General features: G+C 43.4%; 1 protein-coding gene across 2 annotated transcripts in view; it reads left to right on the top strand.

Annotated features, from left to right (window-relative positions):
• Nucleotides 1-16,973, top strand: part of LOC124026069 (nuclear factor of activated T-cells, cytoplasmic 2-like) — a 31,602-nt gene that overhangs the window by 319 nt on the left and 14,310 nt on the right. The window contains exons 2-6 of one of the 2 annotated variants that reach the window (XM_046339248.1): nucleotides 4,273-5,257; nucleotides 6,196-6,367; nucleotides 8,164-8,366; nucleotides 8,519-8,691; nucleotides 15,374-15,514. In XM_046339248.1, the coding sequence (XP_046195204.1) occupies nucleotides 4,273-5,257; nucleotides 6,196-6,367; nucleotides 8,164-8,366; nucleotides 8,519-8,691; nucleotides 15,374-15,514 (1,674 nt within the window). Of the gene's footprint in view, nucleotides 1-4,269; nucleotides 5,258-6,195; nucleotides 6,368-8,163; nucleotides 8,367-8,518; nucleotides 8,692-15,373; nucleotides 15,515-16,973 lie in introns of both variants that reach the window. The other variant, XM_046339243.1, reaches the window with a different exon arrangement.

Genomic DNA, 16,973 nt, shown 5'->3' with positions numbered 1-16,973 from the left:
CAATTAGATGTTTATTCAGGATAACAAAAATAACCAAGGTAGCCTAATCACATAATCAGATTTTGTACACTAGCCTACTCAGAAAAGATGGAAGTTTAGAATATGCACGTGAAAAACTGTCGCCTAAAGACTCAGGTAGTCCAGCGTCTCGTTGATTATGCCTGCACATCATGGTTTACCAGGAGCCCCAAACATCTAAAAAGAAAAGAAAACTTTCAGCCAATGAAGCTTTTAAGAATTGTAGTTAAAGTACTTATCTGGAGTTTGAGCATTTTCTTCGTCTCTATCTCTGTAACGTATCTATATCTATGTAATTGTAAGCGTATATATGTAAAAAATAGGGACCACAATGGAAATAAGTCCCAGACCCAATAAGTCCCAGACCCAATATATATGTATATATTTTTTTAACTGACAGACAAATCAATCAATCGATCAATCCAACTGTGCAGAGCATCTTCCTGGCGTGCCGTAAAGAGCAATCAATAATTTATGTTTAAATTGGAGTTTACAACAATTCGATGTTTATTCGAGATTTAAAAAACAAAGGTAGCATACCATATCACATAATCATATCGTGTACACTAGCCTAGTCAGAAAAGGCTACAGTCACAAACTGAAATGTGATAGAATACATTTCAATAGCTTTGACATGCTGGTCTGTGGTCTCCACTGTTCAAATTCATGCACAGCTTTCTGATTTAGTTTATATTTAGGGACAGATCATAATTTACTGTGAGGGGTGGTCCAAAATGGGGGAGGGTTGTGTGATTCTTTGGGGGGGGGGGGGGGCAAGTGTGTTTGTCCCAAGTTTATTCGCTCTTCTGCTCATATTTTCCCTAAAAACAATGGCTAGGATCAGGTTATTGTAAGGTTAATGGCATGTCAATATTTTGATTCTACCCTAATAAAGTTTAGAATAGTTTGTGAAGGTTTGGTAGGTTTGGTGGCTATTATTAAGCTTTAGCTACTGCAGGCCTGTGATATGAAGGCAGTGAGCCCTGGTGCGCCAACTGACTCCAACAGTTGAATTTGAGGTGAGGGAAGACAGTTTCAGGTCAACCAGAGATTCTCCTATAATCGAACAATATAATGCCTATCTATAGAAAAATATTTCTGATAGAAAATGAACCAATTACCCTCTTTCTGTACATCTATGTCTGTATAGCAGACACAGTAGACAATCTGACATAAAGAAATGCGTGGTATGTCGTGTGTCGTAGCATGTTACCAACATCTCTCTCTCTCCTTCTGTCTGGGGTTAGGCCTAAACTTCTCTTCCTTTATATATTTATTCATTTATTAAAATGTTAATATCATACAGTGGACGACACCTAACCCTATAGGCCTATGCATGCAATGCCCCTGACAGCTGAACCGTGAGGTGGACAATTATTGTTTTAGGAGAGTAACCAAAAACAAAATAGAAAAATAGGCTATAAAGTTTTGCATATGCTACACATTGAAACACAAGCAATAGTGTGTTTTGTAATTTGTTATAGGCTGTTTTTAAGGACACATATTGTTTATTGATGGTGCTGGCTGCCCCAGGGTGGATCTGAATGCATATGGATGTACATTTTTCAAATGTTCGGTAATTTAAAATCTTCGCTGTCATGTTGTCCGCCTCCAAATTTTCCGAAAGGAAACTCTGAAATGGCATATTCTTTTTGGAAGATTTTAGAATATTCACGTGAAAATCTGTCGCCAATTGGATGGAAACCTATAGACCCCCTAAAGACTCTGGCAAGTGCACTAGTTCAGTGTCTCTTTGATTATCTTGCATCTCATGGTTCACAAGCAGCCCCAAATATCAGCCAAATCAGCTTGTAAGAACTGTACTTAAACTCTCTATCTATGTAATGTGTCTGTATCTATGTAATGTGTCCCCCTCAAACTCATCTGGTCTGTATCTCTGTAATGTAATGTGTCTGTTTGTCTGTATCTATATAATCTGTATCTATGTAATGTGTCTGTATCTAATGTGTCTGTAATGTGTCTGTAATGTGTCTGTATCTATGTAATGTGTCTGTATCTATGTAATGTGTCTGTATCTATATAATGTGTCTGTATCTATGTAATGTGTCTGTAATCTGTATCTCTGTAATGTGTCTGTATCTATGTAATGTGTCTGTATCTCTGTAATCTGTAATGTGTCTGTATCTATATAATGTGTCTGTATCTATGTAATGTGTCTGTATCTATGTAATGTCTGTCTGTAATGTGTCTGTATCTCTAATGTGTCTGTAATGTGTCTGTATCTATATAATGTGTCTGTAATGTGTCTGTACCTCTGTATAATGTGTCTGTATCTGTAATGTCTGTATCTCTGTAATGTGTCTGTAATGTGTATCTCTGTAATGTGTCTGTAATGTGTCTGTAATGTGTCTGTAATGTGTCTGTATCTATGTAATGTGTCTGTATCTCTGTAATGTGTCTGTATCTCTGTAATGTGTCTGTAATGTGTCTGTAATGTGTCTGTATCTATGGAATTGTATATGTATTTATGTTTAAAAAATAGGGACCACAATGGAAATAATTCCCCGACTTTATTGTGGAATCCCGGTCACTTGAAAACATCTTTGTGTATATATATATATATTTTTTTTTAACAGACAAATAAAATCAATTAATTGATCAATCTAAAGTATGCAGCGGCTAATTGAGGAATTGAAATCGACATCTGTTACAAAACACCAAAAAGTTTAATAACATTCGGAGATTGTCAAACTAAGCCTGTGTTACTGGGTCAGCATACAAGGTAGGGAGAGATTGACGAGCTAAGCCTGTGTTACTGGGTCAGCATACAAGGCAGGGAGAGATTGACGAGCTAAGCCTGTGTTACTGGGTCAGCATACAAGGTATGGAGAGATTGTCAAGCTAAGCCTGTGTTACTGGGTCAGCATACAAGGCAGGGAGAGATTGACGAGCTAAGCCTGTGTTACTGGGTCAGCATACAAGGTAGGGGGAGAGTGTCAAGCTATGCCTGTGTTACTGGGTCAGCATAAAAGGCAGGGAGAGATTGACGAGCTAAGCCTGTGTTACTGGGTCAGCATACAAGGTAGGGAGAGATTGACGAGCTAAGCCTGTGTTACTGGGTCAGCATACAAGGTAGGGAGAGATTGACGAGCTAGGCCTGTGTTACTGGGTCAGCATACAAGGTAGGGAGAGAGTGTCAAGCTAAGCCTGTGTTACTGGGTCAGCATACAAGGCAGGGAGGGATTGTCAAGCTATGCCTGTGTTACTGGGTCAGCATACAAGGTAGGGAGAGATTGACGAGCTAAGCCTGTGTTACTGGGTCAGCATACAAGGTAGGGAGAGATTGACGAGCTAAGCCTGTGTTACTGGGTCAGCCTACAAGGTAGGGAGGGATTGACATACAGTAGACTATTATTGTGGTGTTGAAAATGAAAACCATGATATTGAAGTTGGTATGTTTTGTTTATTGGTTGTATGTTGCATTGGCACAGAAACCTGTTGGTGGGAAATGTGTAGCATATACTGTATTTAATAAAATTATAAATATGGCATCAAAATGTTGAAAGTCTGATACAGACACTAGCTGATCATTGTCTGCAGCCGGTTCTGATTTTAGTGTAACGAAACAGGCAGTGAGAGTGAGCTCGTCTGTGGTGGTCGGCAAACCCTCAACCTTTGGCCCGTAGGCCTACGTCGCATCGACTGTGCCACAAAAGCATACTGAAGTAGTTAAGTCGATATCCACGTTTATAAACACAGGGTCACTACAGTTACCGTTATTTGTGGTCGTAAACATTACTCTGTGAGTTAATTCTATGTGGGGTGAGGGTGTTCAATGTATTTAAAGTACAAGGGGAGGGTCATGTGAAAATATTTTGGACTTTGGGATGGGGGATGCATTTTGTTTATGATACCTTGAGTTGGACCAGCCCCTCCACCAGTAAATGTTGATGTGTCCCTTAGCCATTTTGAACCCCTGTTGACTTATGGACTATTCAATAATAGAGGAACAGCCCACTCACCTGTCAAACGCTTATGTTGTAAAACCCTCGACCCAGTGTAACTCTATGTCTATTTCACATGCCTGCTGTTTTAAGACCAAGTTTCCTATTATTGCTGGTAATTGCCTGATGTTCATTAAAAACTACTTGGTAACAAAATCTCTAAGAACAAAATATATAGTCAATGAAATGGCAGGTGTGAGTTTAGAAGAAATCACCATTCTGATCCTGAAATGTTGCAATACATAATGCCTAAATGAGTACTCCCTTCATCCTGCCATATTCTTAGCAGACAACTCAGGGGTTCCCCCTCGCGGAGATCACAACCCCTCATCTGTGGTGAACTACCCTTGTGACGGAAGCTCCAGTAACGCCCCTACAACCTCCAGCCAGTCCTCTTACCACCATGGGCCTGTCCCTGACAGCCTGTCTGGGCCTGGGTTTAACTCACTGGATCTCCCCTCCAGGCCAAGGGGTGCTCCCTCTCCCAGCCCCAGGATTGAGATCACCCCATCAGGGGACCCTCACCAGACTCATCCCCTGGACGCCAGCCCCAGAACCACGGCCCTGACTGTGCCTGGCTATGAGAACACGGCCTACCGAGAGCCCCAGAGCCCTGCCAGCAGCAACTCCTCCACGGGTTGGCTGTCTGAGGCCTATTCGCCCTGGGTCTCGCCTTGTGTATCTCCCAGTGGTGGTGGGGGCATGGTTGGCTTGACCGCCTTGGACCTCCTCCCGGGCCTCCAGGGCATCCATACGTCCTCGGCCCACTCCTCCCCTGGGACCTCCCCGCGAACCAGCATCACAGAGGAGACTTTCCTGGTACCGCAGAGTCAGCGGTCTTCCTCGCCACATTCCCACGATTACCCACGCTCTCGCTCCGCCTCTCCTCAGGGAAAACGCACCTACGACCAGTACAGCGGCCCCAATCTGGGGACCACCAGCCAGCAGCAGCGCTCCCGGAGCCCAAGCCCCAGCCCCTCGCCTCACCACCCCCAAGAACGACCCTTGGCCCAAGCTGACCCACAGGGCAATGCCCCTCAGCAGATGCCCAGCGTTGAAGAGGTGTTGAGTAGCCTCAACTCCAGCCTCAGCTCCAGCCTCAGCTCCAGCATGTCCAGGTCGGTCCCCTCCAAGATGGTGCGGCCCAGTGTTGAGTGCTATACTTATGGAGAGAGCCAGGTGGAGCATGTGCGGAGAGGCAGAGCTGGGGCTGAGACCTTCTACATCCTCCCCACATCTTTCTGGCCGGCTTCACTAGCCCATGGAGCCTTCAGGTATAGTGTGCAATGGGCTATGATAATGATGATCCCTCATAAGAATGAAAAGTAATGACAGTCACATGAATCTGTAATGACAGGTAAAGAAGTAATGATAGTCACATGAATCTGTAATGACAGGTAAAGAAGTAATGACAGTCACATGAATCTGTAATGACAGGTAAAGAAGTAATGACAGTCACATGAATCTGTAATGACAGGTAAAGAAGTAATGACAGTCACATAAATCTGTAATGACAGGTAAAGAAGTAATGACAGTCACATGAATCTGTAATGACAGGTAAAGAAGTAATGACAGTCACATGAATCTGTAATGACAGGTAAAGAAGTAATGACAGTCACATGAATCTGTAATGACGGGTAAAGAAGTAATGACAGTCACATGACTCTGTAATGACAGGTAAAGAAGTAATGACAGTCACATGAATCTGTAATGACGGGTAAAGAAGTAATGACAGTCATGAATCTGTAATGAAGTCATGAATCTGTAATGACAGGTAAAGAAGTAATGACAGTCACATGAATCTGTAATGACAGGTAAAGAAGTAATGACAGTCACATGAATCTGTAATGACACATGAATCTGTAATGACAGGAAGTAATGACAGTCACATGAATCTGTAATGACGGGTAAAGAAGTAATGACAGTCACATGAATCTGTAATGACGGGTAAAGAAGTAATGACAGTCACATGAATCTGTAATGACAGGTAAAGAAGTAATGACAGTCACATGAATCTGTAATGGCAGGTAAAGAAGTAGTATTAAGAAAACCTTAGAGGAATTTCATTTGAAATTGTGATGTAATGTACTGATGTGTATTTTGTGTGTTATGGCAGGAAATGTTAAACCCTCTCTCTCCCACACCCTTTCTCTCTATGTCTTACTCATCTCTCTCTATCTCTCCCACTCTCCCTCTCTCTCTCGCTCATCAGTGGCATCCCTGTGCCATCTATGCCCCCTCTAGAGTGGCACTTGCCCAGTCACTCCGACCAGTATGAGCTCTGTTTGGAGCAGCAGCCTAAACAGCACCACCGGGCCCACTACGAGACAGAGGGCAGCAGGGGAGCAGTCAAAGCGGCCAATGGAGGTCACACTGTGGTTCAGGTACTGGGTGTGGGATGGGGGAGTGTGTGTTTGTTTAACCTTTGTGTGTGTGTGTGTGTGTGTGTGTGTGTGTGTGTGTGTGTGTGTGTGTGTGTGTGTGTGTGTGTGTGTGTGTGTGTGTGTGTGTGTGTGTGTGTGTGTGTGTGTGTGTGTGTGTGTGTGTGTGTGTGTGTGTGTGTGTGTGTGTGTGTGTGTGTGTGTGTGTGTGTGTGTGTGTGTGTGCATGTATGCATGTATGTATGTATGTATGCATGTATGTATGTATGGGTGTTGACAAGTGGAATGCTTTCGACACCTTGTTGCTGACCCAAATTTGTTATACTCAGTGTACAGTGCAGCTTTTACTCTTGTGTGTATGAATGTGTCTGTGGTGGTATTTCCTTGTCATTACATCACCATGTCTGTCTCAGGTGCCCAGCAACAATATGTAAATGAACAAATGTATCAGCCTGCATTATTATGACTAAACCCATTCAACCACAAAACCAGCACAGTTAAACCACCATAGGACGTTTTCATATGAAAATCGGTACGCTGGTTTAGTTTCCTGGAGCATTTGTGAGAATTACATTTTGGTTTCACATGACCTGATAATAACCGATTCAGGGTATGATTTGCGAGACGCAAATTCAACATGACATTAGCAAGCTAGCTTGTTTACAAGGGTGAAAACAGTTCCACGCGATTAACCCAATACCTGACACGCCAGTCCTGAATCCTGGAACTGCTACTGACGCAGGGTTCCAGGGTACTTTTGTGTTTCACACACGCTACATAGAGCGGACCAGGGTACCAAACGCTCCCGGCTCTTTACCAATTAAGCCTGGGATGGAGGTTAACTTTCGAGTGTATTTTAAATGATGGAAGATCCACCCATATGAAGTATAAAGTTCAGGGACATATTGACTAAGCCATACTGGTTTTAATGTATAGTTACTAACGCAGTGAGCTGTCTTCTCATCTCAGGATGTGAAAGCCATTTCTGGGTCCAGGGCAACAGTAGTGATGCTATCCTTCTGCTAACCATTAGCCACACGCTACATATGCAAATAATTATGTCGGGAGTTGGCCTTTCGTAACCTATCAAGTCATTTTCCTCATTATGTAACAGAATTCAACTGTGATATTGTTGAAGGTAGTTAACCCTTGATGTTCTCAAAGTAATTATGGACGTTCAACAGTTTTATCAGTTCATATTTTGATAAGTACATTTAGAAAAAAGGGTTCCAAGAAAAAGGGTTCTCCTATGGGGACAGCCGAAGAACCCTTTAAGATTCTAGATAGCACCTTCTTGTTCTAAGAGTGTAGAATGAATTATGGTCCCGTGGATTACATATTAGAAGGAGGTGCACAGTTCAAAAGTAACACTTTTAGTTAGAGATATGATGATTTACTGTCATGTTTAAAAGCTGTAAGATTAGTGTAGCTCTGCAGTACAGAGGACACAGTGTCGAATTCAACGGTATCAAAACATGTTAAATGGATACACTCCAAGATCGAAGTGTGTCAGTTGTTTTTAGACCCCACATCCAATGTCATTGATTGCGTAGAGTCAGCTCTGCCTCAACCACAAATGAATGGAAAAGATAAGCAGCCAATAAGATTTGTATATTACATGGTGTTTATCTTTTCCATTCATTTGGAGTTTTGGCACATAGGTGATTCTACACAATAGATGTCTTGGGATGTGGACATATCTCAACACAAGACCACTATTGAGGTCTGAAAACGTTGTTTTTTGGAGTGTAACGTCCCCTTAAAGGTAAAACGGTTTGTTTGGTTGTATCTCTCGACAGCTTCATGGGTACAGAGGCACTGCTCCACTGGGTCTGCTGGTGTTCATCGGAACGGCTGACGAGAGGGTCCTCAAACCCCATGCCTTCTACCAGGTGCACCGCATCACTGGGAAAACGGTCACCACACCAAGCCAAGAGAGAAAGGTCCATGGCACCAAGGTCCTGGAGATCCCTCTGGAGCCCAAGAACAACATGAGAGCAGTGTAAGGAGAGCAGTCAAGTTAGAGACAGTACACACACAAGCACGCACGCACACACACACACAAACGTACATATACATGCGCACACACACATATGTTTTCAGAGCTAGGGTATAAAATAATGAATAAAACATTGTTTTACTTCCCTTGTAAAGGATTGACTGTGCTGGGATACTAAAGCTGAGAAATGCTGACATCGAGCTCAGGACAGGCGAGACAGACATGGGACGCAAAAACACCTGTGTGCGCCTTGTCTTTCGTGTCCATATTCCTCAACCAGGAGGACAGTATGTCTCTCTTCAAGTGGCCTCCCTTCCCATCGAGTGTTGTAAGTGAACTTTTGTTCCTGAAACCCCAAATTCTATTACTACTACAAATAATAATAATAAATATAGCTGCGAGCAGCAATGAACGGGGTTCACAGGATGACAGAAAGGACACAAGATCAGTTGGATATCAAAGCAAGCATGTGGGAACTATCTTCCTTTATGTGCAATCAGTGAAGGCATTACCATGATTATCTCTCAATACCACAAGGAGGACGCAAGTAAAGCGTAGTCTAGTGCTGTAGGTAGGTTATCTTTGAATTTAAGTCATTAATGTATTGAGTTTATATATAAATATTAATATTTATAATATATATATGCTGACTGCTCAAGCGGCACAACTTCTGGTTTCTAATTTTCCTAAATAAAAGATCCACTTTTCACTACGTTCAGACCACATAATAGGGCAACACTATGTGATTATACAGATACAGTGCATTCGGAAGGTATTCAGACCCCATCCCTTTTTCGGAAAGTATTCAGACCCCTTCCCCTTTTCCACATTTTGTTATGTTATAACCGAATTCTAAAATTGATCCAATAATTTTTTCCTCATCAATTAACACAAAATACCCATAGTGACATCACAATAACCCATAATAACAAAGTGAAAACTGGTTTTCAGATTTTTTTGCACATTCATTAAAAATTTTAAACAGAAATTCCTTATTTACATAAGAATTTAGACCCTTTGCTATGAGCCTCGGAACTGGGCTCAGGCACATCCTGTTTCCTTTGATCATCCCACAACTTTCTTGCAGTCCACCTGTGGTAAATTCAATTGATTGGACATGATTTGGAAATGCACACACCTACAGTATATAAGGTCCCACAGTTGACAGTGCATGTCAGAGCAAAAACCAAGCCATGAGGTCGAAGGAAATATCCGGAAAGCTCAGAGAGAGGGTTGTGTCAATGCACAGATCTGGGGAAGGCTACCAAAACCTTTCTTGAAGGTCTACAGTCGCTTCCATTATTCTTAAAAGGAAGAAGTTTGGAACCACCAAAACTCTTCCTAGAGCTCCCTGACCAAGGACACAATGGTCACTCTGACAGAGCTCCAGAGATCCTCTGTGGAGATGGGAGAACCTTCCAAAAGGACAACCATCTCTGCAGCACTCCACCAATCAGGCCAGACGGAAGCCAGCACACACATACTAATTGATTAATGGACTGCTCAATGTATATATTTTTTCTCTTGCTTTGTTTGCTATTTTTCAAATCTCTGATAAGCTACACAGGAAATGGCTGAAAAGAGCCCATATTAATATATGTAGCCTTAGAAATAAGGTTAATGAAACCAATAACTTGCTATATTAGCCATTTCTGAGACTTAGATAATTCATTTGATGATACAGCAGTAGCAATATAACGATATACCATCTATAGAAGACACAGAAATGCTTATGGGGAAGGTGTTGCTGTATATATACAGTATATATATTCAGAGCCATATCTCTGTAATGCTTGGAGAAAATCTCATGTCTAGTGTTATTGAAGTGTTGTGGCTGCAGGTTCACCTGGCACATCTAATGCCTTTTCTTTTGGGGTGTTGCTATAGGCCACCAAGTGCTAACAGTCAGTATCTAAATAATAGTGTATGTGATGTGAACAGAGAGGTCTAATTTCTTGGGGACCTGAATATTGACTGATTTTCATCAAGCTGTCTGCTCAAGAGGAAGCTTATTTTTGTAACCAGTGCCTGTTATCTGGTTCAGGTCATTAATCAATTAAGCAACACCTCCCCCATCAACCTACCAGGGTGTTTACAAACACTACATGAACAAGATCATCTACATGTATCAATCACATTTTTACTAATACTGTAGAACTTTGTTCTTAAACTGTATCCGTACCCATTGGATGCAGTGATCACAGTATAGTGGCTATATCCAGGAAAGCCAAAGTTCCAAAAGCTGGGCCTAAAATAGTGTATTGGAGATCATACAAAATATTTAGCTGTGACTATTATGTGGATGATGTTACAAATATTTGTTGGTCTGATGTGATTAATAAGGTGCATCCAGACGCTGGATATTATAATAATAATGCAAGAAAAGCATTGCAAGATTGACTGTTGTAAAGTTGGTGTGGGAGAGGTGGAAGAATTATTGTTATTGATCAATAATGACAAACCTCCTGACATTGACATCTTAGATGGAAAGCTACTGAGGATGACAGCTGAATCTATAGCCACTCCTATCCGTCATATCTTTAATCTGAGCCTAGAGGAAAGTCTATGCTACCCAAGAGTGGTAAAGCTGCCTTTACTGGTTCTAACTGCATACCTATAAGCTTGCTGCCAGCTCTTAGCAAACTTTTGGAAAAAATTGTGTTCAACCAAATACTATGCTATTTCTCTGTAAACAAATTAACAATAGATTTTCAGCATGCTTATAGAGAAGGGCACTCAACATGTACTGCACTGACACAAATTACTGATGATTGGTTGAAGGAAATTGATAATAATAAGATTGCGGGAGCTGTACTGTTAGATTTCACTGCAGCCTTTGATATTATTGATTATAACCTGTTGTTGAAAAACTTTTCAACCTCTGCCATATCTTGGATTCAGAGCTATCTGTTATGCAGGTGAATGAGGACCCAAAAGCGACTTGGCGAAAACAGAGTCTTTAATCCAGTAAAGTAAATCTACAATCATAAAGCATAATTCCACTCGTAATGACGAGAACCGACTGGAGACTCGATCATAACTGCAGGTTGCCTCGGGAAGGCACTTGAACGTAGCAGACTCAGACACCTGCTCACCACGCAGCATCTGAGGGAAACACGACACGACAGGGCGATACACAGACACAGCACGGTGAACAATAGACAAGGATCCGACAGGGCAGAAACGGAAAACAAGGGGAGAAATAGGGACTCTAATCAGGGGGAAAGATAGGGAACAGGTGTGGGAAGACTAAATGATTGATTAGGGGAATAGGAACAGCTGGGAGCAGGAACGGAGCGATAGAGAGAAGAGAGAGAGGGAGGAAGAGAGAAAGAGGGGAACGAACCTAAAAAGACCAGCAGGGGAAAACGAACAGAGGGAAAAGCAAAATGACAAGACAAAATAAGACAAAACATGACAGTACCCCCACTCACCGAGCGCCTCCTGGCGCTCTCGAGGAGGAACACTGGCGGCAACGGAGGAAATCATAGATCACAAACGGTCCAGCACGTGAACCCAACTCCTCTCCTCAGGACCGTAGCGAAAAACGATAAAAAGGAAACTAGGGTACTACTCTAAAAAAAAAAAAAAAAATGAGACACGGGTAGAGAACTGAAAGCTTTAGAGCAAACAGGACCAAACAGGCCAGGAGAGTAACAACTAGGGACAGACTGAGACACAGCAAGGGCAGGAACAAGAACAGGAGAGATCGATGGCAGGGAACAGACTGAGACCCAGCAAGACCAGGAGCAGAAGCAGAAAAAAATTACCAGACTTCTTCTGCGCGCAGTCTGAACACGCAGCCACGAAACGGCGCGTGTCACGCTCCTGAGTAGGCCACCAAAACCGCTGGCGAATAGAAGCAAGCGTACCCCGAACGCCGGGATGGCCAGCTAACTTGGCAGAGTGAGCCCACTGAAGAACAGCCAGACGAGTAGAAACAGGAACGAAAAGAAGGTTACTAGGACAAGCGCGCGGCGACGCAGTGTGCGTGAGTGCTTGCTTAACCTGTCTCTCAATTCCCCAGACAGTCAACCCGACAACACGCCCAACAGGAAGGATCCCTCGGGATCGGTAGAAGCCACAGAAGAACTAAAGAGACGGGATAAAGCATGAGGCTTGGTGTTCTTAGTACCCGGGCAATAAGAAATAACGAACTCGAAACGAGCGAAAAACAACGCCCAACGAGCATGACGCGCATTCAGTCGTTTGGCATAACGGATGTACTCAAGGTTCTTTTGGTCAGTCCAAACGACAAAAGAACGGTCGCCCCCTCCAACCACTGTCGCCATTTGCCTAGGGCTAAACGGATGGCGAGCAGTTCGCGGTTAGCCACATCATAGTTACGTTCCGACGGTGACAGGCGATGAGAAAAATACGCACAAGGGTGGACCCCATCGTCAGTATCGGAGCGCTGGGACAGAATGGCTCCCACGCCCACCCCGACGCGTCAACCTCAACAATAAACTGTTTAGTGACGTCAGGTGCAACAAGGATAGGAGCGGATGCAAAAAGCTTCTTGAAGAGATCAGAACAACAATCATACGACCGGTGAGGAGGAAGGGAGTTGGTTCTGGACCGACTGAAGACCGTGCGCAGACCATGATATTCCTCCGGCACTCCTGTCAAATCACCAGGCTCCTCCTGAGAAGAGGGGACAGAACAAACAGGAGAAATAGCAGACACCAAACACGTCACATGACAAGAAACGTTCCAGGAAAGGATAGAATCACTAGACCAATCAAAAGAAGGATTATGACACACTAGCCAGGGATGACCCAAAACAACAGGTGTAAAAGGTGAACAAAAAATCAAAAAAGAAATGGTCTCACTATGGTTACCAGATACAGTGAGGGTTAAAGGTAGTGTTTCATATAATATACTGGGGAGAGGACTACCATCCAAGGCAAACATGACCGTGGGCTCCCTAACTGTCTGAGAGGAATGTCATGAGCGCCCAGGCTTCGTCCATAAAACAGCCCTCTGCCCCAGAGTCTATTAATGCACTGCAGGAAGCTGCCGATCCGGTCCAGCGTAGATGGACCGGTAAGGTAGTACAGGTACTTGACGGAGAGGACCGTCTAGTAGCGCTTATCAGTCACCCTCCGCTTACTGATGAGCTCTGGCCTTTAACTGGACATGAAATGACAAAATGACCAGCGGAACCGCAATAGAGACAGAGGCGGTTGGTGATTCTCCGTTCCCTCTCCTTAGTCGAGATGCGAATACCCCCAGCTGCATGGGCTCAACACCTGAGTCAGTGGGGAAAGACGGTAGTGTCGGAGAGAGGGGAGACACAGTTAACGCGAGCTCTCTTCTATGAGCTCGGTGACGAAGATCTACCCGTCGTTCAATGCGAATAGCGAGTTCAATCAAAGAATCACGCTGGATGGAACCTCCCGAGAGAGAATCTCATCCTTAACCTTAGCGTGGAGTCCCTCCAGAAAACGAGCGAGCAACGCCTGCTCGTTCCAGTTACTGGAGGCAGCAAGAGTGCGAAACTCTATAGAGTAATCCGTTATGGATCGATTACCTTGACATAGGGAAGACAGGGACCAGGAAGCTTCTTTCCCAAAAACTGAGCGATCAAAAACCCTTATCATCTCCTCTTTAAAGTTCAGATAATTGTTAGTACACTCAGCGCTTGCCTCCCAGATAGCTGTGCCCCACTGCCGAGCCCGACCAGTAAGGAGTGATATGACGTAAGCAATCCGAGCTCTCTCTCTTGAGTATGTGTTGGGTTGGAGAGAGAACACTATATCACACTGGGTGAGAAAGGAGCGGCACTCAGTGGGCTGCCCAGAATAACATGGTGGGTTATTAACCCTAGGTTCCGGAGGCTCGGAAGAACCGGAAGTAGCTGGTGACACGAGACGAAGACTCTGATACTGTCCTGAGAGGTCGGAGACCTGAGCGGCCAGGGTCTCAACGGCATGCCGAGCAGCAGACAATTCCTGCTCGTGTCTGCCGAGCATCGCTCCCTGGAACTCGAGAGTAGAGTAGAGAGAATCCATAGTCGCTGGGTCCATTCTTGGTCGGATCCTTCTGTTATGCAGGTGAATGAGGACCCAAAAGCGACTTGGAAAACAGAGTCTTTAATCCAGTAAAGTAAATCTACAATCATAAAGCATAATTCCACTCGTAATGACGAGAACCGACTGGAGACTCGATCATAACTGCAGGTTGCCTCGGGAAGGCACTTGAACGTAGCAGACTCAGACACCTGCTCACCACGCAGCATCTGAGGGAAACACGACACGACAGGGCGATACACAGACACAGCACGGTGAACAATAGACAAGGATCCGACAGGGCAGAAACGGAAAACAAGGGGAGAAATAGGGACTCTAATCAGGGGGAAAGATAGGGAACAGGTGTGGGAAGACTAAATGATTGATTAGGGGAATAGGAACAGCTGGGAGCAGGAACGGAGCGATAGAGAGAAGAGAGAGAGGGAGGAAGAGAGAAAGAGGGGAACGAACCTAAAAGACCAGCAGGGGGAAAACGAACAGAGGGGAAAAGCAAAATGACAAGACAAAATAAGACAAAACATGACACTATCTATCTAATTGAACTCAAAGGGTTTCCTTAATCTAAGCTTCTCTAATGTCAAACATGTAAAGTGTGGTCTACCTCAGGGCAGCTCTCTAGGCCCTCTACTCTTTTCTATTTTTACCAATGTCCTGCCACAGGCATTAAACAAAGCATGTGTGTCCATGTATGCTGATGATTCAACCATATACGCATCAGCAACCACAGTTAATGAAGTCACTGAAACTCTTAACAAAGAGTTGCAGTCTGTTTTGGAATGGGTAGCCAGTAATAAACTGGTCCTGAACATCTCTAAAAGAGCATTGTGGTTCAAATTCAAGTTCTAAACCTCAGCTGAATCTGGTAATGACACTTATTTTACTCACAGCTTGTGCAAAACGTTGCCCTTAGAATGTGACTCATGTTCTCATATGGTTGTTCTAATGTTCTCCTAAAGACGTTCTACTGTCGTTCCACAGCCCAGAGGTCGGCCCACGAGCTTCCCACTGTAGAGCGCCAGGACGTGGAGCGCTGCTCGGTTCTAGGGGGACAGCAGGTGATACTGACAGGACAGAACTTCACCTCTGATTCCAAGGTGGTGTTCACAGAAAAGACACCTGGTGAGGACTTTACAATCAATCAATCAATCAATCAAATATATTTATGAAGCCCTTTTATATCAACAGTTGTACTTTACAGTAGCCTTGCCTAGACTCCTAAGAGCAAACAGAAGGGCAAAAGTAATTGAATCTAATAATGGCATACTGTACACTACCTTTAGTTCAGCATCATGGTAGTAAATTATAGAAATGGCCTAAGCCTTTAAGTCTTTTCTTCATAGAGCAGTTAGTAATTAGCCTTGGGTTGTGTGAGCCCGGAGCATAGTGTGAGGCAGCTTGATGTACAAGTACACTCCCTGAACAGGATGCTATAGTCTATCTATAATCTATCGCAGGGCCTTACCCCAAATGTAGGTTGAATGCCGGGAAACGGGTTACCGAGATATACCGAGATTTCCCTCCCAAAACCACTCCCTATTCCCGGGATAAATAACTGCAAGCAAACTGTAAATGATAATAAATAATTTATATGAACAGTATGACGTGAATTGGAACTGTTAAATTATATGAGATGTCTAAATATGTTCTTCTCAATGCCCTTCACTCTGCTATCTACATGATCAATGATCAACACTGGGGACAGACAGCGCATGTTTAATCTCAACATGGTCATTTTTTTTCTTGTGACAGGTAGACCCAACATTTGCTCCAGAATTGCCTATGCTGCAGTAACATAAGGGCTGAATGTGCATCTAATTTACACATCTCCGTCTGGCTTTCGGGGGCCACCATATGTTTTTTAGTGTACCGTATTTTAGTTGTTTTAAATCAGTGCATACGGGAGCACTGTCTTGCTCTCTCCAACAATTCCATTCAAATTCCAGCCAAAACAAATAGACCCTTACAAAAAAAGTTTTAAAACCGCAGTAAATGTACAGTAAATTACTGTGGTATTTTGGACCCAGTAATTGCATAATAACTGCAGTGTTATTTCAACACTCTAACTGCACTTACACTACAAAATTACTGCGGTAAAAAAAAACAGTGTTATTGTGGATGCAGTATTTGCAGCATACTACAGTTACACTGCACTCCGACTGCAGTTATACTGCACTCTAACTGCTATCTTTTTTGTAAGGGGATCATTTGTTTCATATAGATGTCCTAGCTTACCCCTTTCAGACAATACATTCATCCAGTATTAGCCATTTATCTATTGAAGGATGGGTTATTCATAAGTGTATAATCTCTGTATCTTTTGGCGGGAAATACTGGGTTACCTGAGAGAAAAGGGATTTACTCTCGGGGTGGAACATTTGTAAAATATTCAACCCTACTCCAAATCTATCTCCTTTATGCTGAGTGCCAAGTAGAGATGCACCGGGTCGGATTCTTACGACTATCAAACTCCCACCCTTCCGATCTCAGGGCAAACACTCAAACCACAAGGCCTCTGAGTTCCTACAGCTCTAATGGATCATTATTAATAGTTGTCCTATTGAGAGGACAATTTCCAGAA

This window comes from Oncorhynchus gorbuscha, linkage group LG03, assembly GCF_021184085.1.
Source record: "Oncorhynchus gorbuscha isolate QuinsamMale2020 ecotype Even-year linkage group LG03, OgorEven_v1.0, whole genome shotgun sequence".
Lineage (NCBI taxonomy): Eukaryota > Metazoa > Chordata > Actinopteri > Salmoniformes > Salmonidae > Oncorhynchus > Oncorhynchus gorbuscha.
This window is presented reverse-complemented; position numbering and strand designations above follow the sequence as displayed.